The sequence below is a fragment of the Melopsittacus undulatus genome, chromosome 4 (assembly GCF_012275295.1).
Source record: "Melopsittacus undulatus isolate bMelUnd1 chromosome 4, bMelUnd1.mat.Z, whole genome shotgun sequence".
NCBI lineage: Eukaryota > Metazoa > Chordata > Aves > Psittaciformes > Psittaculidae > Melopsittacus > Melopsittacus undulatus.
In genome coordinates this window covers 15,520,571-15,545,656 of record NC_047530.1, presented here as the reverse complement: position 1 = coordinate 15,545,656, position 25,086 = coordinate 15,520,571, and the positions used below count along the sequence as shown (strand labels likewise).

The window sequence follows — 25,086 nt, the reverse complement described above, 5'->3', positions numbered from 1 at the left end:
GAGCGCAGACAAAGCTGGGTGGGGACTCGCCGCTCGGGGCTGCTGTTGACCACCCTCCTCCTCCCTCTGGTCCTCCATCCCTCCCTCTGGTCCTCCATCCATCCCTCCATCCCTCCGTCCCGCCGCCGCCCGCCCCGCGGGGCAGCACCGCCGCCTCCAGGTACCGCCGGGCAGACGCGGGGAGCCGGGGCGGGGGGCACTGGGAGGGCCGAGGCTGGCAGCACTGGGGCACATTGGGGCTGGGCAGGGCGGTCCCCAGCCCCCCGTGGGCCCCCGAACCGCTCCCAAATCAGCAGAAAATCCCCCCACATCCCTCAGGGCGCCGATTTCCGCATCACCCCACGGGGACCCCGCGGGCTCGGGTGGCGATGGCACCTGCGGAGGGGGGCGAGGGTTCCCATCCCGCCGGGGGCTGGGTGCGGTACCGCACAGAGGGGCCAGCAAAGGTTTGGATTCAGAGGGTTTGATCCTCAGTTAATCTTCTGATTTGCCATCACAGAAAAGGCTTTTTCAGCAAATGAATGAGACAGTGTTCTTTCTTTCTATTTTTTTTTTCCTTTTCTCCCTGGGAAAGAAGGGGGAGATTTTCCCAGCCCCAAATCCTTGCAGCAACCTCAGCTGGGATGGATCTGCCCCAGCCTGGCTTGGGGGGCGATTTGGGGGAGATGGTTACCCTGTGCCCCACCCCACCATCCCCACCGCGGCAGCGCTCTCCCCATCATTTCAGTCCAAATCCTTATTCTTAGTGGTGGTTCATGGGGTGAGCACTTCGGGTAAAGTAACCCTAGGAAAATCACCAGTTAATGGGGATGTGCTCCAGTAAACCCGGTCCAGGGCTTGCTTGCCCCAGTGGGCGGGGAATCCATCAAAAAACTTTTGTCCTCTTGCCTCGGTCGAAAATGGATTTATTTTTAGGGAAAATCTTGAAGCACAGCGATGTAACTAATTAGTACTAATGAGTAACTAATGAGTTACTAATGATCTTAAAGCATGCTACCCCAAAGGGTGGACTGGAGCACACATTAACTGCCACTGCTGTACCTGCTGCCTGCAGGGCAAGGGATCATTGCAGGTCTGGTTTGTAATTTATTTCCCTGTTTCCTCTGGGCCCCCAAATTACCAAACAGTGATTGCCCCACCAGTGAGCCCGTGCTCACGAGAGGGAAAGGGGCCGGGGCTGTGCGGGTGGCAGCAGCACGTACCCTGGCATCAGGCTGGGGCCAGGCACGAAGGATTTTTCCTTATAACTGGATTTCCCTGAATGCAGCTGGAGCATGCGATTTTAATCCTCTTTTCTACCATATGGCCCCTGGCTGGATTGAAATATGACTCAATTAATTATTGCCAGGAAAGCCCCGGGGCAAAGCCTTTCTCCAGGAGGATGTTTTGAGGTGCTCCGGAGGTTATAATGGGGCTCTTCTCACCCCATGCTGCAGGGCACAGGGCACATGGCTCAGCCCCATCCTGTTCCAGCTCCCATGTTGGCCCTGCAAGGCTGGGCATCAGCCATGCTGCTTCCTTTGCACCAGTTTTGGGGCTTATTTTTTGCTTTTTCAGCCTTGCATTTGCTTGCAAGAAGAAGCAGGGGCTGCTGCTGGCACAGTGTGCTGCTGGCTGCTCACCTGTGACACAAGTTGGGCAGACTCAGCATCATCTGCATGTCAGCTGGAGTCAGCCTCACGTTGAAATGGGGTATCCCCAGCTTGTGGGGGACACACAGCTAGCACAGTGCCTGTACCTGCCCATCCTTTCTCCCAGATTCTCTGGGAGCTGCCAGCTTTTTTTTCCCAGTGGTGCACATATCAGCGTTAAGGATGCTCATGGCAGTGACCCCTGCGGGGGAGATGATAACCAGTGTGCATTGGATCCTGGCACTGGGCTGCCTTATAGCATGTGGTTATCAAGACCAAGAGCAGGTGATCACAGGGTCTCCTGATGGGATTCCTGTGGGTAGATGGCTGCGAGCTGGTGACGAAGCTCAATTATTAGTATTATTTTTATCCCCGAGGCAGCCTGCTGCTTTGCCAGCCTGTGCCAGGGTGGCTGCGAGTGGGAAATGCGATAAAGAGACAAACTTTGCAAGGATGGACCGTGCCTTCCCACCCAGCAGGTGCAGGCGTGCCTGCTGGGCTTCCAGTGCTTTGGTTCCAACCGGTGGTGGCCGAGGCATCACTTCTCCTTTGGAAACCGTGTGAGTCACCAGAGGAGGACAGCGAGGCGCCGGCGCAGGCTGTTACCATAGTAATTAGGGCTGGTGAGTCGGAAGAGGAGCCCTGTGTACCCCCAAAAAGTGCTTCTAAAGGGCAGCCATGCCTCTCCATCCCGTGTTTCAGTGCCAGGATGCTCGAGGCCAGCCAGCTTGAGATGCATGTGCTGCCACTAAGGACCACAGAGCTGCACTGTCTGCTCCCTGCTGCTGGCCTGCTGCCTCATTTTGGGTTGGGAATAAGGCATTTGCCCCAGAAAAAGCACCGTTGTTGGCACAAGTTGTGTCAGTTCTCAGTGTGACTTCTCCAAGTGTGTCATTCCTGCGCCCAGAGCAGGATGCAGGAACAGGATACAGCCGTGCGCGTTCACAGCTGGTGTGGAAGCAAGAGGAGTGAGCAAAGGGATTGTGTGGGTTTTCCATTTTTCTTGCTTTTTAGGTTCTTTTCTCACTGTTTCTTCCTCTCTGGTTTCTTGCTCAGCTGCTTTGTGGGGTCGCAGTGGCTCCTGGAAGGAGGGGTGGGTTGAAAGGCAGAGGGAGATGGTACCCCACGCTGTGGGGCAGGGCATGGGGTGCAGCATGGTTCATTGGCAAGGGGATTTTTGTGCTTGCCCTTGCACAGTTTTATTGCCTGCTAACTTTCAGTGAAGCTTCAGCCCTTCCTCATGCGTGTTTCTTTCTTGTGTATGCCACATACACGGTGCAAACACCCCCAAAACTGGTCCCTTTAAAGTGCAGGAGCAGCTTTGTGCCCCTAGACTCATAGGGAGAATTGAAAGGGGGGCTTCTGCTTCTGCGTGTCGGGGAGCATGTGATGTCTGTGGGGGAGGTCAGGCTCTCTCCCAGCATTCTGCACACACTTGGCATGGGCCATTGGGCAGGAGCCATGTTTAGAGGCAGGTCTGAGCTGGGGAGGATGGGATGGGCTCCAGCTGCTGGGAGGACACAGATTTGGCACTGTGGAAAAGTAAGGCTTGCTCTAAAACCCATCCAAAGTCATTGGGATGGTGTCTGTGGAGCCTGGGCTTTGGATCAGGCCAGGGTTATTTACTGATACCTTTGACTGGAGTGGTGCAAGTAAACCACCAGTGTTTTGTGGGTCGGGAGGCAGCAGGAGCTGGATGCAGCCAGCCCCTGGGCTGGGCAAAGATGCAACCATGCTGAGGCCAAATGCATCTCCTGCATTTCCCGCAGCTATGATGGGCTTCAAATACCAAACACAAATTTTCACAGGCTCAGTGGGGAAAAAAAAAGAAATAATTCCTGAAATGACATAGTACCAAACCTTAAAAAATTGCTTTTCGTACGCAGTTGAGAAACCCTCAACAGTTCCTGGGCCGCAACTGTACTAGGACCTGCTCATCCTACCAAACCCAATTGGTTTTTACCTTATCTGGTCCTTCCTTTGCTCTTCACATGCAGTTTCCTTTGCCTTTGTCTCTTGTCATCATTGTAATTTGGGCTAATTAGTTTATCCAAGGGAAGGTCCAGGCATTGCTGGATTGTGGTTGGTGAGTGTCAGCAACATAGGGAAGTCTCTGGTCATGGGTGATGCTTTTGTCTAGCATCCAAAAGCCAGCTGAGCTGCAGGTTGGTTATTCTCAGGGGTGCTGCTGTGAGTCCCAAAGTGCTGTACTCAGTATAGCAGAGCACCCCAGGAGCTGGCATGGGGCAGAGGTGGTGCCATGGTGGATAAGATCCTTTATCTGAGTTGGTATCTTGGTTTACAGGTTTATTGTCCTGCCCTTGCTTGCTCTCCCAAGGGCTGTAGGAAGGAAAGTTGACTCAGCTATCTCTGTTCCTCCCCTGATATTCCCAACAAGTGCCTCTCCCAGCTGGGAAGGGCCTAGCTGAGCATCTGGGTTTGTAAGAGAGAGCAACTTGGGTGGGAAGGAGCATCCTTGCCCAAGCCTTGGAACTCATCAGAGATATCAAACGTCAGTGCTTCTTCCTGGATCATGCGAGATCCCACTGAAGAGGAAAAATCCCTGGGATTTTCCTGCTGCAAGCTCCTTTGTGTTGCAGTTTTACCCCACACCATGCTGTTCAGCATCCCTCCTCTTGCTGCCTGCAGCATCCTCCAGACTGGTACAGCTAAACCCCAGCCCTGAATCCTAACTGCTGCCTGTGCGCAGAGCCACCAGCTGCACTGGGGGACTGTGGGATCATCGGTGCCCCACCCCACCACTGCTGCCTTAGTATAGAGACACAGCACTGATTATGGGAGATGCCCAGAGTAAGTCAGTGCCAAGTAATCCCCTTCCTCTGTCTGTCTGTGCTCAGCAGCCCCAGCACTCCCCTGGCTGGCACCATGGGGAAAACAGTGACACTGTTTGGGTGGGTTTCTGTGCTAGTTATTGTAGGGTCATTGCAGTGCTCTGGGGCCTCTGTGTGTCAGCCTGCTGTGTTAGGAAACCTGCACTCCTCTGATGACAGCACAGCTGGATCAGTCCCTGCAGCTGGATTCACCCTGCACACCCCTGGCATGGTGGCCAAGAGGGCTGTGCAGGCCCTGCACCTCCTTGGGGCTCTGAAACCACTTTGGTGTGAAGACTGGTGAGGAGTTCAACAGTGGTTTGGATTTTATGCCAAGTTGTTGCAAACACCAGCATGGCTCCAGCCCTGGGCTTGTGCAAGGGGGATTTGAGCTAACACTGAAACCTGGATTTGCTGATTCTCTTTCAACAGAAACTTGTCTTGGCTTACTAGTCAATAAGGAAATGTGGCATTAAGTCTATGCAGGGAAAAGCAGTAGTTGTGATAGAACCAGAGCACTTACTGCTCCTCCAGCTTGGGGACCTGAGGACAAGGCAGGGTGTCCCTGTGCACCCGCCAGCATCCACAGGGATTTGGAGAAGCATGTTTTCTCTCTTGCCTGCTCCTGTCTGAGCTGTGTCCCAGAGGACAGACCAGGAACTGAAGCTGGATGAACTGCAGGAGCATTTAACCTGTTGTGGCATCACTCTAACACGTGATGGCATGGGGAGCGTGGCTAGGCATCTGAGAGCCACAAGCCTGAGGTGTGAGTCCTTTAAGGGGGATGCTGAAGGGATGCTTCTGGCTTAAATTGCCTTAAAATCCTTTCCATAGCTGTGAATTTCTGCAGACTGAGTGCATTGTGCTAACTGTGGGTTTGGAGGAGTTGTACTTTTTGGGCCATTTTGGGGTAGAAACTGCCAGCTGCTGGTAGATGTGAGATGCTTGGTGCTGATTTCATTCCTTTTTGGTCCCAGTGTCTTTGGTTTTGCTTCAGAGTAGGTGCAGCAAAGGGAGGGAAGCAGGATAAAGAAGGTGTTGAGAGTCAGGGAACAGATCCCTAACATGATAGGGGTGCCAGAAATGTGTCTTCATGATGCTGAAATGTGTCTTCATTCCCTGTCAGCAGGGAATGCCAGGACAGTGCCAGTATGCTTCTGCATGTAGCAGGAGTCATCGTTGGGTCTTTGTCTGGTTTGGCTGGTGTGAGGAGCACCACAAGATGAGCTTTGGTCTCTGGGCTTGTCCCTTTCCTTGACAGTGTCTGGTGGGTTTGGGCTTATTGGGCTGAACCCAAACTGAAGATCTGTGTTGTGGCTGCCTTGGTCATGCAGTGGGGCTGGGCTGGATTGCCTCAAACCCTCTGTAATGGGTTATCATCACCAAATGGGTGATAAACAAAGGGGGCCTGAGAAGAGTGGGACAGTGATTGCCACCCAGGTTGGGGCTCCAGCTTGCTCTCCCCACTGCTGTCAGCAGGAGGAAGGAAACCTGTGGTTCATTGGTGTTTCAAGGCAGAAATCACCTTGCAAGAGTTTATTCTCCATTTCAATGTGTTCCGCCTCAAGCAGACCTTGGGAGGAACAAGATGTAGAAGAGTAATAAGTATTCATCATCTGCTCATGGGGTTGGGGCTGTACCCTGTGGAGAGCCTTGGGTCAGGCATGCAGTGGACACTGTGGGGCAGAAGTATGTGGGATGAGTTGAGGAGACCAACTTCTCCCCCACTGCTTCTTTTGCTTTCACATCTGCACACACCATTCTGGTGGGGATTAGTATGGCCCCAGTGTCTGCAGACATGTTCTCAAGTTAATACAGTGTTAGTGGCTCCTTATGTATGGACTGCATCCAGCCTGTTGAGCTGTATCGCTTTGGGGGAAGGTGAAATGTCCCTGGAGATTCCTTTACAGTTATGGAGCCCAAGAGTGTTGTCTCCTCACTGCATCACTGCTCCCAAACCCTCCTGCCAGATCCTCACTGCCTTTTGCCTCTTGAAAGGGTCATCTCAGGTGGAAGGACACCGAGACCTTGGTCCAAGTCTCCTGAGGACCAAAGTAGCAAGAGAATTTCTCAGTGCCTAGAGCAAGTTTAGAGGAGGCCATGAAGATGCTCAGAGGCCTGGAGTACCTCTGCTATGGAGACAGGCTGAGAGAGCTGGGCTTGTTCAGCCTGGGGAAAGGAAGGCTCCAGGGAGACCTTAGAGCAGGTTCTTGTGAGCCCTGAGCTGCTGCAGAACAGCAGATTCTCTGTGGGTTGTGTCCTCCTTTCCAGGGTCCCAGCAGGTGTGCAGAAAGCATCTGACTATTGTGTTTGCATGGTGGAGACTTCCTCACCTCATATGCTGCTTGCATATGAGGGGTTTGGGGTTTGTCCTCACGGCTGGCTTTTGGCTTCCTTACCTGCTCTGGAGGATGTTCCATCAGCTTGCCATACAGTTTTATCTCAATTGCATTATGGTTTTATTGGTTCCATGGGATCTTTTGCTTGTATTGCCTCTTGGACTTGACCTGTTTTGGCAAAAGCTGTCCCCATAGTGTCATGCAGAAACGTGGCCAGGTCTTCTCCATGTAGCTTCATCTCCTCTACATCTCTACATGTCTTCTTGGGTATTTCCTACCCCTTCGCTTGGTCTGCAACGGTTTGGGGTCCTTAGCAGGGGTCCTCAGCCATCTACAGCCTGTAAACCTATCTGAACCTCTCCTAATTAGTCTTCAGGACTGTGTCTGCTGCTGGAGCAGCTGTGCTCATGCTGAAAAGTGTCTAAGCAGAGCTCTCTTACCTTGGATGGCAAATTGTTGAACGCTGACCAGGTCTGGTGGAGTCCCATCACTTTGTGTAGGACCTTATGAAGAGGCAACAGTTTGTGCCTCTACCATGGGACAGGAGCTGCAGCGTGCCCCAAGGACAGCATTTCAGAAGGGCTTTAGTCTCAGTTATTCAAGTCACGCTGACCTGATTGCACTTCATCTCTTGTATTTTTTATATCATGGAGACGTGATGGTGTTTGTGCGGTGCTTGCAGGGCTGGTACTATCAAAATACGTTGCATTATTTATCAGCTGATTTAATATAATTGCTGCTCAGCCTCACAGCCCTGCTTGGGGGGTTTGCATTTGTGTCCAGTGCTTCCCCCACTCCGCAGCCAGTGCTGGCGGGGGATCCCTGCCTCCTCCCTCTACACTGTGCAAGGAGGGAATAAGAAGATGATTTTAATGCAGCAATGCATGCTCATGGAGAAGTGTAAGCAGCAAATAAGGGAGGCACTGATTTTTAAATTATTATGCTTTTAAAGCCTGAATCTAAGCCCTGTGTAATTTTTGCATTAATATGTGTAAAAGTTAGGTTGGCTTTGAATCGATATTGCTCCTCCATCCTATCTGGAAGCGAAACCCAGCCCCCAAAGAGCAGCTGCCTTCATTGATTTTCATAGCTCATGCTGGGAAAAATACAGGAATCAGGCTCAGAGCCCGTGCTGAGGTTTCCCAGCAGCCAGGTAGGCAGGGAAAGGCGCTTGCCCTTGGGAAAGCAGCTCACAGAGCACCAGGGACCAAGCACAGTGGCTCCGGCTCATTTGGGAGTAAGATTAAAGCTCCGGGAGCAGGCACAGGGAGGATAAATGAAGCACGTGGTGCCCGTGGCATGGCCAGGATGGACTGGTCTCTGGCACAGGAGGTACTGATGCAAGGGAGGGGAGGGAAAACCAGCACGGGCAACACCATCTTGTGCTGTTTAATGCAGGATTTGCACGGTTTCTTTGGCTTTAAATTTTTTGCCTTTATTTTTTTAGTAATGTTTGATTATTACAAGTGTAAAACCACCACCCAGGCTAGCAGCTCTGGGGTGGCTTTCTCCTCCTGCCTGCATAATACCAGTGTTTGTTGAGCATGTGTCATTTCAAGATACAGCCGGAATAATGTGTGGTGGTAAGAGCAAGGCTGTTGACTCAGCAGGAAGCGTGGCAGGGAGGCTTTGCCTCCCTTTTTTAAGGCAAAAATGGGCTGGTTCAGGAATTTTGGGCTCCATGGGAAAGCCAAGATGTTGTGTGTAGAGGTTAGTTAGTGATGAGCACAGTGGAGAGGGGCTGAGGTTGGAGACAGGCTTAACAAGCCAGGCAAATAGCGTGGGAAAGGCTGCTTTGCAGGAGCACTGTGGTCAGGAGAAATGCAGGTGGGTCAGGGCTTGAGCTCACAGCTGTAATGGTGCTGCCTTTTGATCCCCGATCCCCCTCCACATCCCTGTCCCAGTTCTGTTGTGATGGCCATGCCCTCCTCTCCTCATTGCATTGGGAGAGGACCCAGGTGTACTTGCTGCCTCCATTATCAGGTCCTACTTTAGACTGAAATGCATTAGGTTACAGGGAAAAAAAAGAGGCAGCAGCAGGCCACAGAAGTTAAATTTAATTGCAATAATATGGGTCAGTTCACCGACCGAGGATGGAAGAGCAACCTACTTCTCCCCAGCCAGCCCCAGCTAACCTGGTTTGCAGCCCTGCCAGGGCTCTGCATCCCTGCCAGCATCCCTGCTGTGAACTGTCAGCTTGGAGGATGCTGAAGCCAGTGCAAGCCACAATGAATTACTATTCAAAGTTACTGATTGTGAAAATACAGAGTAGCAAGTGCTATTTTTCTTTTCTTCCCCCCTTCCCATTTCTTTCACCCAGAAACTTGCTAAAATCACCCATGTTTAGTGGTGATCCTCCACCTGCAGCTTGGGATCTGGCCATCAGCAAGGGCTTTACTCTTTTAACAGATATCTTAGTGCTGTTGTACTGCAACAACTTTGTAGTGAAGCCTTTGTGGAGTAATTGTAGCTGCAAGAAACAAGATTTTACTCCATAACCCATGCCTAAAGCACATCAAATCTCAGAAAGTAATTACAAAGCTCTCCCACCTCCATGCAGAGCAACCACTATTGGAGAAGTGGCTCTAATGGCACCAGCTCTGGATGCTGTGAAAAACTGGGAAAGAAAAAAGAAAGGGAAAAAAGCTCCCCACCCTGTTGCTTTGATGGCAGGGATTGGAAGAGAAATACCAGGCAGCAGCACCAAGGCTTTGCTCTACTATAGCAGATAGGCTGTGACCTGTTTGCTGTATTTGAAGCTCGAAATAGAGCCTTATGAGTAATGTGGTTCAGGTGCTTATCACTAATTAATTAATTCTTTTGTACGGTGGATACCTAATTAAAGCAGTCTAAGGTAATTCCTGGGGGGGCTTAAAACTAATGGGATGCTTATCGGGGTTGTTTCTTTGCTGATGCAACTTGGTGGGTGATTCCCAGCGGCTGGAAAGGGTTATTAGGCTTTGTGTGAGTGTTACTTAAAATAAAATTCTAATAAAGGTTTGATCCGGGTGAAATCATCAGAGAATGATTCCTCATTGCAACGATTTCTGCAGCTGAGGGCTTCACATACCGCAGAAGTTACTTGAGCGGAAAGGTGAGGTACTTGCGTTGTAAGCAAAAGGAGCACGTTTGGGCTTATTTTAGCTGGGATAACAAATGCCTTATGGAAGGATGAGCCCAACAGCCTGACACCATGGCAGGAGCTACTACAAAATCCACGTGCTCCTTCCCATTTCCTGCTGTCACAGGGATGTTGCCCTCTAAAATGTGACATTTTAGCCAAATTAGGGCTTGCCCCAATTCCTTTGGGGTGGCTGTGCCCCTGTGCTGAGAGGCAAGCAGTTGGTAAGTCACTGTGGCCTTGAATTCCAGGTGACTGTGTGGCACTCAGGGTGGGTTTGTCCCTTCGGGAATGGTTGCTGACACAGCCAAATGCCCAAATTATTTTCCAAAGGCAATGCTATGTAAAATGCCTTCACCTTGATCACTCCTTCCTTCTTCCCTTTGCTTTCAAACCTAATTTTCACCTTCCCCTAAAGGTCTTTATCTTGACCATAGCAAATAGTTAAGAGCAGGATGCTGAAAACTGAAACCCAAGAATGGATCGGTTAATTAACATGAAATAATAGCTCTTGGCTGCTTCCCTTAATTAAGGGTCAGGAGTTCAGAGCTGTATGAACAGATGCTGAACTCCTTTTCCTGGTACAGGGGCTCATTGCTTCCTTGGCAGCTTTAGCCATCTCTCTTTTTTTCCCTGGGACAAGCAGCACAGAACTGGGGTTTGTGAGCAAGGTGTGTACAAAGAATGTATTTCAGGGTCAATTTGAGTTGTTTTGGTGAAGAAATCAAGAAATGAAGCAATGGAGAAGTCATGGGTGTGATGATGCTTCTAGTTAAAGGGTGATTTGGGGTTTTTAGAAGTCTCCCTATGGGGAAAAAAAAGAAGTTGTTTTTGTGTGTTTTTGCTCCTTTCTGGCCAGCTGTAAAGTGGTGTGTTGACCTAGACCCAGAGTCCCCTTGACAGCAGAAGCTTCTGCTCTGAAGTAAGGGATACCCTCCCTGCTGCCACTTCATCGGTTGGAAGCAGGTTTCATAGGGAAGATTCTGGTAGTCAAGAGTTGATCGAGGTTTCAACAGGAGTTTTTTATTTGGTCAGTTCATTCATACTTCTACTGTATAGCTGTTGCCTCATGGGTGCATGGCTGTTGGTAGTGCTGGGTTACCACCAGCTGCTCCTGACACAGTTATATCAGAGTCACTCCAGCCTGGGAAGAGACATGCCAGGGTGAGAATAATCCTAAAGAAAGGGTTTGCTGCTTTATGTAGCATGGGTACAGTGCACTCTGGAAGAGGAACTTGGCTTTTACTGTCTATTGATGCAGTAGAAATGCAAAATAATAAACTCAAGTATTTTCAAGGATATCTACATAGTATTTTAACCGATGCTAAAAGGTGCGTTGGACACGGCTGTAGATAGTACCATTGACCTCCAGCCTGGGCTGACCCCCATACAGAGAGAAATCAACAACAAAAAACCCCAACCCTGAAATCACTTTCATTTTTGGTGACGTGCAGCAGTGGTTTTGCTCAGCCCCGATGAGGGCCACAGAAGTGGAACCTTTGCTTAAACCCTCTGCTGCAGGAGAACCTGAAAGGCGGTGCTGGTGATGGCATGACAGGATGCATGCCCTTATCTGTTCCTTCTGGTGTATCACACTGAACATGACATCTGAGGCTTCTTTATTTCTGTGCCAAAGTATAAGCAGCTTTGCTTTCTTAGACTACTGGACCACATATTTGGGCATCCTTATTCTGCAGTATTTGACCAAGTTCCAAGGGCACCCATCCTTCCATTGCCTGATCTGCACACACTGCTGGGTTTGTCCCTTGCGCATTAAGACCAAACACTTTTTCTTCAGTGTTTTAATGCAAATGATGGTGGGATGGCTTTTCCTTTTCAGAGGAACATCTCCAAAGGCCTTGGGACAGGGTCTGGGTTCATATGGCTTTCTGGCTTGCTGGAAATACCCAGCTTTGTCGCCCAGGGAAACAATGCTGATGTTAAACCCCTGACCTTCAGCACACGGATTGGTGACCCTGGTGGCATTCCTGTGGTGCTAGAGCCTTGTGCTGATCCTGGAGCTGGTCGGTACCTGGCCAGAGAGACCCACCATTTCCTATGACGGGTGGCAGGAGGGACAGGTACAGATATCCCATCCCAGGCTGTGCTCTCTGCTCCTTCACCCAAAAAAACTGTGAACACCCTGCTCCCCCCCACAAAACAAAGCTAAAACCCCAACCAAATAAAAAGAGGAAGTTGAGGTTGGTTTCTGTTTGCCTCTGTTTTGAGCCGTTAGGATGCCCGTGAGAAAATATGAAGCTGAGATTCTCACTTTTGCGTGACACCCACAGCACAGTGACTGCTCCAGCGAAAGGACAGCCCTGTGAGACCTGAAATGTTCCTGTGGGGTTAGAGCCACTTGCCCCATTGCAGCTGCTCCCTGCTCCCCTCTGGATCTGTATGTGCCTCCTGGGAAAGCAGTTTCTCCTGGAGTCAGTCCTGTTGGGCTGCACAAGGACGTGCTCAGCTTTCCAAATGGGTGGGGCCCCTGATATATGAAGGACAGAGACCTGTTGGAGGCCATGAAGATGCTCTGAGGGCTGGAGCACCTCTGCTATGGAGACAGACCAAGAGAGCTGGGGTTGTTCAGCCTGGAGAAGGCTCCAGGGAGAGCTTAGAACAACCTTTCAGTACTTAAAGGGGCCAACAAGGAAGCTGGAGAAAGGCTTTTGACAAGGATCTGTAGGGAGAGGACAAAGAGGGATGGCTTTAAACTGACAGAGGGAAGATTTAGGTCAGACATTAGGGAGAAGTTCTTCCCTGTGAGGGTGCTGAGGCCCTGGCACAGGTTGCCCAGAGAAGCTGTGGCTGCCCCATCCCTGGCAGTGTTTAAAGCCAGGTTGGACAGGGCTTGGAGCAACCTGGTCTGGTGGAAGGTGTCCCTGCCTGTGGCAGGGGTCTGGAACTGCATGAGCTTTAAGGTGCCTTCCAACCCAAACCAGGCTGTGATGTTGCTAAACCTTTAGTGCTTGCAGACCTCATGGAAAAGCATGCATTCAACTGCAGATATTAGTGAGATCTGGACTGCAGTAGTGGTTGGCTCTGGCAGCACAAAGTGGATGGAGGGGGCATCCAAGCCAGGCTCCCTGCAAAGCCAGCTCAGTGGGAGCTCTTTATTTAGTGCCCCAGCAAAATTAGGGAAGAGAAAAATCTTTGCTGCAGCTCCCTCTCACTCTATTTGCTTTGCATTGCTTTGATAACAGGATTTGCCAGGGGAGCCAGGGCTGGCTGAGCCAGCAGCAGGATGGGGTTTGACTCCAGTGCTGTTTTCGGGGTGAAATAGGGCTGAACAGGGCTGCACAAGTCTAAGATGGGCAATGGATATAGCACTGCTCCGAGCTGCTGTGGAAGCAGTGGGAGGCCAGGCACCAAAACCCACTGACAAAGGCAAAAACATTAGCACTGGGCCCAAAACGGGCACCCATCCCACCTCGCCCCTGTTTGGCGGGAGGGATCCAATGCTGGTGTGATAAAGAAGCTGTTTCCATGGCAACAGGCTCATTTTTTTTTTTCCACTCGGGTACTGCTTTATTTATTTATTTGCCAGCATGCCTCTGATCTGCGAGCTGCTTCGTTGGTGATTTAAGCACTGTATTGGACATCAGGTGTAAAAAATGGATGTTGGAAAGGGGAATAAAATCCCTGTGGATGCTGTGGCTGAAACCACCTTCAAGGATAAGGTCCTTTTTCCCCCGCAAAGCAGTGTGGTGGGAGCCCATTGGCACAGACCTAGCTCCTATTGTTTTCTTTGCTTAAGGAAATAATGAAACACATGTCGTTTGGGCGTATTAAGGCTCCTTTCCCAGCCAGGTCTGCAACTGCTGCTGAGATCAATGTGACTATATCAGCTTCCACCCCCTGGAAACACAGCTCTGCTATTTTTTTTTTGTCTGTAATATTTTTGTGTTTTTCTGTATATATTTAGCAATTATTTTTCAGGCGAGCCGCATATTTTTAGCAATGGCTTTTAGCAAAAGCAACAGGATGGCTTGAAAAGCCAGCCAGCCCCACACAAGGCATTCCCACGCTCCAGCCGGCCGGTGACCAGCAGTGCTGGCTGCAGGGGTGTGACAGCACAGCCGTACGCTCTGTTATCTGTTCCGGGTGCTGCATCACACCTGGGTTTTGGGGAGGAAAAGGCAGTCTTCAGGAGAGCCTGCTTGCCTCAGTAGGGACCGCATTGGCCCTGTGCCTGACTGTACCCCTGGGATGCAATGAGCTGGGCTGGCCTCAGCTGCTGGGATGTGCAGGGGCCTGGAGCAATCCCAACACAAATGGGAGGTGGAATAAATCCGTCTGTTACAATACTCAGCATGGCACCTTTTCTGGACCAAGAAAAAAACCCCTAGGTGATGACTACCTGGTAGGAGCAAGTCTGAGCCCTGTGCTCCCCAAAATCCTGGCTGCCCAATGGGGTTCACCTGCTTTGCCACTAACTGTGTGGAAAATACCAGCACAGGAGTGATGGAAAGCGTGACTTTAAAACTGAAATCAAGAAGCAGGGAGGCTCCTGCTTTCACTCTGAAAAGGAGCTGTTCTCAGTGGTGGGTGATGCTGTGTGGTGCTCTTTCAGTCTCGATGGTAGAGGAACGGTGAGTTTTTTGCACTTGCAGACATCAGTGCTTTTGGTTTCATTCTTGCAGGCCACCACTTTTTCCTTTTGGTTCAGCTGGCCCATGTGGGGAGAACGGTTTTCTGCAAGGTAGAGAAAAACCCACTGGGAGGTGAAAAAAGTCTGGAAAATTGGCAACAGATGGATGTGATCCTCAGGCTTAAAAGAGCAGAGGATGACAGTTGGGTGTGCAAAGGCGGCAGACCCCTAAAGACGCAGGAGGTGTTTCATGACACCTGTAAAATCCTATTCAATGCCTGTTTGCACCCTCAAGAACATAAGAAAATGCTTTGCAAGGATGCTGGCATCCCAGCTAGGGTCAGCACTGCCTTTGAACAGTGACAGACTCAACCCAGTGCAAAATGTGCTTCAGGGTGTTTTGTAGTGACAGCTGCATATTTAGTCCAATTACCTTCAATAATCACTCTTAAAATGCATTATTTTAAACTGCATGAGGATTCTGGTCTCCATCCACATGCCACTTGAGGCAAAACCCAAGCAAAAGGGGGAGAAAAGCTCAAGGAGAGGTTGGGCTCAGATCTGTGGGTTTGGGGCTGGTGATGGAACTGGTGCAAGGTGCGCATAGCTCTGTGCAAAGGAAGCGGCAGCTTGTGCAGACGAGAAGCTGGCAAATGAAGGCTGATTTACTCTTGCAAGCAGGGCTGGCAGATGGGGGATGCCAGGGCCCCACAGGAGCACAGTTTGGGAAAGAGGCAGCTTAGCAGGAGGGCTCTATTGCTCTGGCATCAGGAAATGCTCCTTTCACAGTGGCTTTTTTGGGTTGTAGATGGCATTTTGCCTCGCTCATCGGTCGAGGTGGTGCCATGGCAAAGCAGCTTGTGCCAGGCTGTGCCAGGAGGCAGCACTAGCGGCTCACCAGGCTGGAGCCGAATGGGGAGCAGCAGGCAACTTGGCAAATTAATTTACCACTGAGTTAAACGAGTCTCTAGTGGCTGGGCTGTGTGCTGGCAGGAGGGATGGGGTCAGCACCTCTTCGATGATTTGCTCAGGGACAGGGGCATGGGAGCAAAACCAATGTTCTCCCTTGGATCAGGAGAATATGTAAGAGGGGTGCATAAATGTGCTGGGAGAGAGAAACGCATTCAGAAAGAAAGGTAGATGTGGTTATGGATGGAGGAGAGCTGGTTGTCCCTTGACCTGAAGCAGTGGTGACTTTTAATGTGGAGCGAGTTAAACCCCAATCTCATCCTGTTGTGCAGCAGCTCATTGTGTGCATGCTGAAGCAGTGATGGTGGGCAGCTCATGGGCTGGGTTTTGTTGTTCTATATCCTGGGTAAACACTGAAGACCGAGCAGACCAAAAGCAGACACAGCCATAAATGCTGGATCAAGTGCTGTAACGTCAGGAGCATCCCTCACCCTTTGCTCAGCTAAATTCCAGTTTTTGGTCCTGATTTGGCTGGGTGCCACTGATAAAAGAAGAAAATGCCATTCAGATATGTCAATGGCTCTTCATTAAACAGTCAACAACAAATTAGGTGCTTTTTAGAGCATAAGTACCAGCTAGCAAAAATCAGCAGCAAAATTTCTGAGTCCAGACATTCACTGCAAGCACTTTCACATCCTTTTAAAAGAATGAAATCTCTTGCCACATACAGTAAATAACCCATGATGCCTCTGCACAACAGGCAAGTATCAAAACAACTTGGCGAGATCCTGAGTTGTGATTACAGTGCAGAGCCCAAAAGAGACAATATTAATGTACTGTACATGCTAAATATCATTAGCATGAAAACAGAATAGCATCCTTAGTCATTAACCTGTGGTCAGGAATCATATTATCCAGCTGTACGTGCCATTAAATGAATGAAATAAGGCACCATGCATTTCCCCTTTGAGTGTCATTAAACCTGTACAAACCTGCTGTGTCCAAGGGCTGCTGTCACCTGCTGTGCTGGGAATACCTGGATTCCCCAGATGGGGTCAACAGGCTCACTGCATCCACCAGGTCCCCAGCCCCAGCTCTGAAAGCTCCACTCCCAGTGCCTGCCCATGGAGGAATGACGCTGCTAGGAAATAAGCTGCCTGGAAAGAATCATAGAATCACAGAATGGTTTGAGTTGGAAAGGACCTTAAGATCATCAGTTCCAACCCCCTGCCATGGCCACAGATGCCTCACACTAAACCATGTCACCCAAGGCTCTGTCCAACCTGGCCTTGAACACTGGCGGGGATGGGGCATTTACCACTTCTCAGGGCAACCCATTCCAGTGCCTTACCACCCTCACAGTAAAGAATTTCTTCCTTATATCTAACCTGAACTTCCCCTGCCTAAGTTTAAACCCATTACCCCTTGTCCTATCTCTACAGTCCCTGATGAAGAGTCTCTCTCCAGCATCCTTTTAGACCCCCTTCAGATACTGGAAGGCTGCTATGAGGTCTTCACACAGCTTCTCTTCTCCAGGCTGAACAGCCACAACTTTCTTAGCCTGTCTTTGTATGAGAGATGTTCAAGCCCCCTGATCATCCTCACATCCCTCCTCTGGACTTGTACCAACAAAGAAATAACAATTTCTTTCTGACAGCCATTCAAATACTTCAGCATTTTCCCTCCAGTCTGAGGATTTATGTATTTTCCAGGGTGATTTTAATTTGTCTGAAGTCTGACGCTCTCGGCATCTACCCACTATCTACTTAAATACTTATTAACTTATTCAGCATGGAGTCCAGCAGCAGTCCAAGCACCTCCTTGGGTCCTGGGGAAGAGAAATAAATACATGTATTGCTTTGGTGTAGGTGGTGTTGCTCCTGGATGAGGGCAGCAGGCAGCTGCCTGCAAGCATCTTAGTCACCCTGGTGCTGCAGAGGTACCTGCCAGGGTGTAGTTTGGATTACTGCAATTAGTAATAAAGAGGCATTAGGGGTAGAAGGAGAGGAGGATGCGCTAGCTTGGCTTGGCTTATGTCAAAGCCATATGCTAAGGCTTTGGGTTTACTCCTGGTGGTTCACTTCAAAGTGCCACCTGCTATTTTTCTGTATTCATGTTGAAGGAAGCACGTCCAGTTGCTCACAGCATGGAAACTCTGCAAATCCATCACTGGCTTCAAACTGGTTCAAGTTCATACATGAGGTATCTGCAGAGGGCCCAAGCGTGGCCAGCTGCTGGTGTCACCAGGGTGCTGTGAGCTGGCTGAGCATCGGCCAGGTCCCCACCATCATCCCAGCAGCCCTATGCACAGCGGGGTGCTTGCACAGCTGTCCCTTCCCCTGCCTCAGAAGGGTCTGAGCCTTCTCTGGCCTTATTTTTGGGCCTGTTTTTTCCACCTCACTGCCTCTAGAGCTAGATGTAGTAAGAGCATGAGAGAGTTTCCTTGCAGAAGGCTGGTAGAGCGGTTGGATACATATATTTTTCAAAAGATCAGGACTGTGGCAGCTGTACAGAAGCTCTCAGCAGTCATCCCTGTTCCCATGCCTATTTCCATGACATTAATCTTCAGTCCCTAAGTGACTTCCAGCACCAGAGCACCAACAGATCAGGGTCCTCAGTATGAAATGGAACAACAGCACTGAATAACATTTGCTGCATTAGAAAGGTCTCTGCAGCATTCAAACCATGAAATGGCATGTTGGTTGATGAACATCTCTATGGTCACTGGCTTTCCCACCAGCCCAGGACCAGCTGCTGCACCACAGATGTGGTGGCACCACCACCACCATCCACTCTGTGGCTTCACAGGGAGAACTGAAAGCAAAAGCAGGAGAGAGGCACCCTGCTGCTCCAACACCTCTCCAGCAAAATGAATGGGAGAAAGCTGAGAAAAACCAGTGAAGAAACAGGGCACAAGCTGGAGATAAACCTCAAGCACTGGCACAGAGGGCAATGAGAGCAGACCTAGGAGGAGCTTGGGCTGTTACGGAGGCATGGTGGGAGCTGGACTGTGGCAAAGGGGGGGGAGGATTTTGGCAGTTTTCCCCAGGAGATGTTCTTTCTGCCCTGCCACGTGCTCTCTGCAACAGACGGTTAAATTGCATCCCCTCTTGCTGTGCATCCTACAGCATGCTCGGATGTGCTGTGGGGCTGCTGGGGAGCAGCTGAAAGCCTGGCTGCCAGCAGCCCTCGGATAGTTGCCCACTGGCTTGAAACCTCTTCCTGTGCTGAAAATCTCACTGAATGTGAATAATGTCACTGGGGAATGTGCTTGGAAGGCACAAGGAGGTGGGGGGATACGGAAGGAAACCCACAGCCTTTCTGCCTTCCTGGCAGAGTATGGGAGTTGGCATCTGCAAGGACTCTGGGTTTCCTGATGCCATAAATAATGGTCTCATTGCATTGACTGGCATCACAGCAAACTAACCTGGCTCCTTTTTTCTTTTTTATATTCTCTTAATCAAAGGTAGTGAACAGCCAAGAGGAGCAGATCTTCCCCTAGAGGCACACATCACCGGAGAGACCTGCTTCTGGTAAAGGATAACTCTTCCTCGCGGCCCCCATGGGGCAGGGGTGGCTGGGGAGGAGTCTCGTCTAAAACCCCAGCTCCCCTGGCACGACTTTGCTCTCCAGCCACCTTCAAGGATGGGCACCTTGCTCAGTGTCAGGTTGTTTCTTTCTGTGCATGAGCCTGTCCTCCTCTACGTCCTCCAAGATTGGCTTGAGTTGAATGTGCTCACAGCTTTTCAGTCTCCTCCCTAAAAGGATCCTCATTTTAGGGCTGTGTCATCCTTGTCCTATTGCCTGGGACTGGTGGGAGGCTCCCTGCACCCTACTATTGCAGGACACTCCTCAGAGCCCCGTTTTGGAGCTCGCAGGCAGCCCCAGCCAGGCAGGGGCAGCACGGCATGGCTGTGCCCACACTGTATAATACTTGCTGCTTGCAAAAGCACTGGCTGCTGGAGGAGCTGAATGCTAGGTTTCTGGCCACCGGAGCTCAGGGCTGTTATAAAGCAGTGGAAAAACATCCGTGATCAAGATGGTGTGGACTTAATGAGCCTGCCTGGGGTGGAAATCTTGAGAAACAGGAAACTCCAGCATCCTGTTTAGCATCTCAATGTTCAAGTTGGCAGCAGGGACAAAGCAAGGGAGGCCAAGGGACACAGGGCAAAGGCTGGGCATGGGCACTGCTGTGGGGCTGGAGTATGTGCCTGGTTTGGGGCAGGGTAATGAGCCTGGTACTGCAGTTCCAGGCAGCCCAGGGCTGCCCAGGGGGAGCCCATTCTCTGATTTCCTTTTGCTTTGTTGTTACCACCGCCTTTCATATAACGGCCAAAGACAGAATAGATCCCAGCTGGGGTCCTGCTGTGCTCAAGAAGGTCCTAGTGTCACCTAAGCATGGCTCATAGGGCATTCCCTGCTCTGGGAACAATGGAGAAGGCACAGGAGGGTACCACTGGCAGTGTGTGACTACCCACCTACCCACAAAGGCTGATGGCTCATTGTCCTTGTATAAACACAGGATTCAACCCTGGCTCAAATGCCTGGGTCTGCGTCTCTCATATTCACATCCGTATTCATACAGCTCAGCTCTAACAGCTACACACAGAGGGCTGGAGCACAGCCTGAGAGAACTGGAAGTATTCAGCCTGAGGAAGAGAATCTCCGAGGAGACCTTAGAGCAGTCTGTCGTTGCATAAAGGTGCTGGAAAGAAAGCTGAGAGGGACTTCTGACAACAGCACATAGGGATAGGACAAGGGGGAATGGCTTTAAACTGATAGAGAGCAGATTTAGATTAGGTATTAGGATAAAGCTCTTCCCTGTGAGGGTGGTGAGGCACTGGCACAGGCTGCCCAAAGAAGCTGTGGCTGCCCCATCCCTGGCAGTGTTCAAGGCCAGGTTGGATGGGGCTTGGAGCAACCTGGTCTAGTGGAAGGTGTCCTTGCCCATGGCAGGGGGATTGGAACTGAGTGAGCTTTAAGGTCCCTTCTAACCCAAACCATTCCATGATTCTGTGATCTGGGGTATTTTTCAGGGCTGGGAGCAGCTCTGCCCAGCCCAGCAGTTCACTTGTGTGCTTGCACCCACAGCCTGTCTGGAGAGCACGCCTGGCCTGCCCATGGCTAGCAACAACACTGCTAGCATAGCGCAAGCCCGCAAGCTGGTGGAGCAGCTTAAGATGGAGGCCAACATTGACAGGATAAAGGTATGAGAGTTTGTTCATCCTCTCCAGGCTTTTTTATCACTTGACACCAGCTCAGAAGTTGGCTGTCAGCTCAGAGTTATGCTGAGAGGTGGTGTCTGCTGCTGAGCAGCTGCCAAAAGCACATTATGGGAGCTGGGATGCGGTGGAGGGTGGTGTTTATGGAGGATGTTTGTCTTAAGTGATCCCTATGGCTGTGGCTGAAGGCAGCAGCAGATGCTTGCTTGTGGAAGGCTTCTGGAAGCATCGCCTGGAGCTCTGCCAGGGGAAGGAAAACCGACTCTCCCTGAGGCATCTCACCTTCTTGGGAACAGGTTAAACCCATGCTGTTTGTCACACTTGCTGTTTGAAAGTGTGCTTTGGGCAGTGCTCGGTGCTCAGCCTTGAGGTTAGCAGGGCAACTCTGAAAGCCTGTTTCTTATGGAAATCCTTTCCAGGAGGTGTTCCCTCTGCTTTGACCGCTTCTGCTCCACCTCAGTGGAATTGCTGTTTCTGGGCATGCAAAATCTCACTGGCTTCAAGCTTGAGATCCCAGAGGGTTTATGTTCTCCACTGGGGTGGCTTTGGATGACAGTCCTGAGCAGAATGGTGCTCTGGGACTGGCTGATGGCTGCGAGAACCTCTTTGTGCTTGCAAATCTAAACCTCACCTCTTAGGTTCGGGGTGAGCTAGGGCAGCTCAGGAGCAGCTGTGGATGTCCCTGCCGAGGGATGGGGGGCAGAGCTGGCAGGGATGTGGCACCTGCTGAAGTTGATACTTGCTACACTCAGGTCAGGTGAAGGATGAGGATGGATGAAGGATGTGAAGGATGCTCATGGGAGTGCATGTTGACAGTAGAGCTTAGAGCCCAGATGTGAAAAACCAGCCCCACCAGGGACATGCTGTTGGCTCACTGGTCAGGTCTTTGGCTAGCAACGGTGTTACCTGCTCAGGGATGCTGTGAGTCCAGCCCCATGGGCCATGCCATCTCTCAGGTGGGATGTCCCCAGCACAGCTCCTCCCTAATGCAGGGCTCCTTCTATTCCAGGTGTCAAAAGCAGCAGCAGACCTGATGGCGTACTGTGAAGCCCACGCCAAGGAGGACCCTCTATTGACCCCTGTCCCAGCCTCAGAAAACCCCTTTAGAGAGAAGAAGTTCTTCTGTGTTATCCTGTAAACCCTCGAAGAGCCTGACCAGCACTCAGGCCACCCTGAACACTGATGTAGAGTTTTTAGGAATGGGGACAACCTGCTAGTCTGCAGAATTTAAACAAAAAATAAGTAAAATACATGGCCTGGAAGCTACAGAGATGTGCATGTTTAAAGAACCTGGCTACCTTTGGGGGAATAAGATGATCTGCATTGCGAGGCAAAAGATCTGAAGTCTGTAGAGTTGCCTAGAAAGAAAAACAAAAAAACACAACAAAATATGTAAAGAATAAATCTGTGTTACTTTTCTGCTCACAAAATTGTTTAATTGTTCCATATTTAAAAGCACCAGAGCTGTGCTGAGCAAAGTAACTGCTAAGGATGTGTATAGCCTTCTTGGAATGATATTGTTGGTTTCTTTCCAAACTATTCTTTTTTATTTAAGTTGTCAGATATATAGTGACAGGTTAGATGAACTATGGTGTTACTCAATGTTTGGTCTTGTGCGTTTTAGTTCCGGTGGTTGCGTAGCACAGGGCCCTGTGGTGGGTTAGCGAGGATGCAGCAGCTCCTGCCTGCCCCCCGTGTGCTGGCAGCTCCGTGTTCCCAGAGAACCCCACTTGCTAACATTTTGTATATGATTAGCTTCAGCTCTGCAAGTAAAAGTGAATCATGTGTCGTGGTTGGTGCTTCATACTCCTGTGACGACGTTCAGTGGTAGTGCATGAGAGTTTGTCTCTGTTCATCCGCTCCAGATTTTTCTTTTCTATCATTTAACACCATGTGCTGGTGGAAAAAGCTGTAGGGAGGAAACCGAGGTGATTCTGACAGCAAAGGCAACTCCTGCAATGCCTTAGACGTTCCTGAAATACCTCCTGTGTTAGGGTACCCCTGGGAGTTGAGGGGTAGCTAGAAATCCGAAAATCAAAGTCGACCACTTCTTTCCGGGTCTTTCCTCTTTTCCTACACCTCTGTGCCTCTGCCCTCCTCGCTTGGTCCATGTCCTGCTCTTTTGGCTTCTCAGCAGCATCTTCTCTCCCTGGGGCTGGATCAGGATGCTGCCCCATGGAGGGATGCTGCCCCACAGCAGGATGTTTCCGCCCCTTCCCACACCCACTGCTGCTGCCCCACTGCAATGGGTAGAGAGGGGGAGCAGTCTGGGGAGCGTGGGGCCACCCCTTCATGGAGGTGCCTGATACCTTGTTTACGCACAGCCTGAGCTCTCTGTCAGGCTGGGGAATTACTCCCAGGTCTGGTTCATCTGCTGCCAGCGTTCTGGGGACACAAGCCACCTTCTTTGGATCCGCTTTGGGTTTAATACTTTTGTGGACATGGCTTGTCTCTTCTTTCCGCTGCTAAACAGCTCCCGGCTCTCCCCACTCATCTACACTCCTGGGGAACTTTGGGAATCATGACTGGGGGATTTGTGTACAAAATTAGGTGGGTGTCACATAGGGGGTTTGGGAGTCTGCAGTGACCTGGCTCAACTGTAGTTCTGAATCAGGTATCAGCTTAAAAATCCCTGTGGATCCAAGAGGGCAATAGTCTTTATGTACCTTTTGGAGAAACTTTCTAGCCCGTAATAAGTGCATTTTTGTTTTTTCTACCTTTTCATACTCTTTTTCTAGTCTTCCACAGAGAAGACCAGTTTTTCTTACACTAGACTCCAAACTTTTGGCATCTGGGAACATTTATAGGACATGAGTAGCCTAGATTGTCCCAGTCCTCCTACCATGGGTTTCAGCCCCCCCTAACCTTGATCTTTTTACTACAGCTTATGTAGCTTTAGGATGAAGGATGGATGAAGTCATTTGTTCTGCAGCTGGTTTCATTCTTGGTGTTGCAAGGCAGATGTGTAAATACCCCGTCCCCCATTTGTCTTTTGTTTTTAATGCTGATTTACTGTCACAGAGAGTGAAGCGCAGCCGGTCTGACCCGGGGCTCACACCCCAACCCTTCTCCAATGCTGTCACGAAGTGGTTTGTAATAAATTTTTTAATGACTTCTGTATTTTACAACTTGAATTCTTAATATATAAATGAAGAAATAAAGATGCATGAAGGGTGTGTGTGTGGGGAGTGTTAAATTAACCTAAACTACTCATTGAAGGTGTTTTACATTGCTGGTCTTTATTTCATGTCGGTAGTGGTGTTGACATTGGTGTGCTGCCAGGTATTTCACCCCAGTATTTATATTTGCACAGATACGCCTTTGTTAGCCAAGTAGAGATCGCCTGCCAAGATCGTTTCCCCCCTCGCAACAGAAATACCAGCCATCTCTCCATCCCGATGCTGTATTTCCAGCATGGTTTCAAATGACATCCAACTCTACCCCCAGGCTTTTAAACAAAAAATATCTGGAGTACTGGAAAAGGACTTTTATTTTCTGTCCAGGTTGCTGGTGGCGGGGCCAAGTCCATCCCTCCAGTGCCAACCTGCCGCTGCCAGGCTTTTGGGGAGGGGGTGGTGGTAACCGAAAGCCAGCGTGGGGAGGTCGGCGCTGTGATGTAGCGCATCGCCATCCCATGTGGTCTCTGTACTCGTTGAAAATAAAACTTTGGATTTGTTTCAAGCCTTTGGAGATATGCTCTGTGCGTGCCAGCCCCTGGGGAGGTGGGTTTCCATCACGGTTCCATCGAGGTTTCCATCCTCGATCCTCTTCCCGGTGGGTTTAGAGGGTCTCCCCAACAGGATGTGGGCTTTGGCAAGAGCTTTGTGCCCATTGGTGAGGAAAAGGGAAACCTCTCGGGGTTTCAGCCACTGACAAGCCACATTCCTGCAGGATAAGCCAGCACAGGGAGGATCGGGCTCATTCAGGGTGTGACATTGCTCAAAATCACATCATTCGGAAACTGAGAGACACCTAAAGCTCTAGCTTCGGTGTCCATTCCTTCTCCCTCTGCTTTCCTTCTTCTCCCATCCCTGGCAGTGAGTACGGGCTCTACCCAGTGCCACCTTCAGTACACCCACATCTGGCCCACTTGGTCCAGCTCAGAGCAGGAATGGCCTCGTTTGGGGCTGTTCTGGGGAGACTATGAGGATCTGAGTCCTGTCCTGGCTGTGGTGTGAGGCTGGGAAAGGGGTTGCACCCAGGCTGCAGCAGAAAATCCCCTTGTTCCCCTTGCACCCACCTCCTTTCCCCAGTGCTTCCAGGAAGATACTCTCCTCCCACCAAATTTAAAGTCCTGAATTTTCACTCTGGTTTTGAAGGGTTCTCCTGGGCAAATGATTTCTCAGCTAGGCAACCAGCCACAGCTTGAGGCTGCTTAGCCTCAGGTAATCTCTGGCCCAGGAGGAAGGTGGCAGTGTGGGTTTTGCAGTGAAACCCATTGC

General features: G+C 50.4%; 1 protein-coding gene across 1 annotated transcript; it reads left to right on the top strand.

Annotated features, from left to right (window-relative positions):
• GNG2 (G protein subunit gamma 2) lies at nucleotides 1–23,820 on the top strand. Its single transcript, XM_005152331.4, has 4 exons — nucleotides 1–160; nucleotides 18,889–18,955; nucleotides 20,514–20,629; nucleotides 21,654–23,820. Exons 3-4 carry the CDS (start codon nucleotides 20,543–20,545, stop codon nucleotides 21,780–21,782), a joined length of 216 nt encoding a protein of 71 aa, XP_005152388.1. The 5' UTR covers nucleotides 1–160; nucleotides 18,889–18,955; nucleotides 20,514–20,542; the 3' UTR covers nucleotides 21,783–23,820.
• The last annotated feature ends 1,266 nt before the right edge of the window (nucleotides 23,821–25,086 follow it).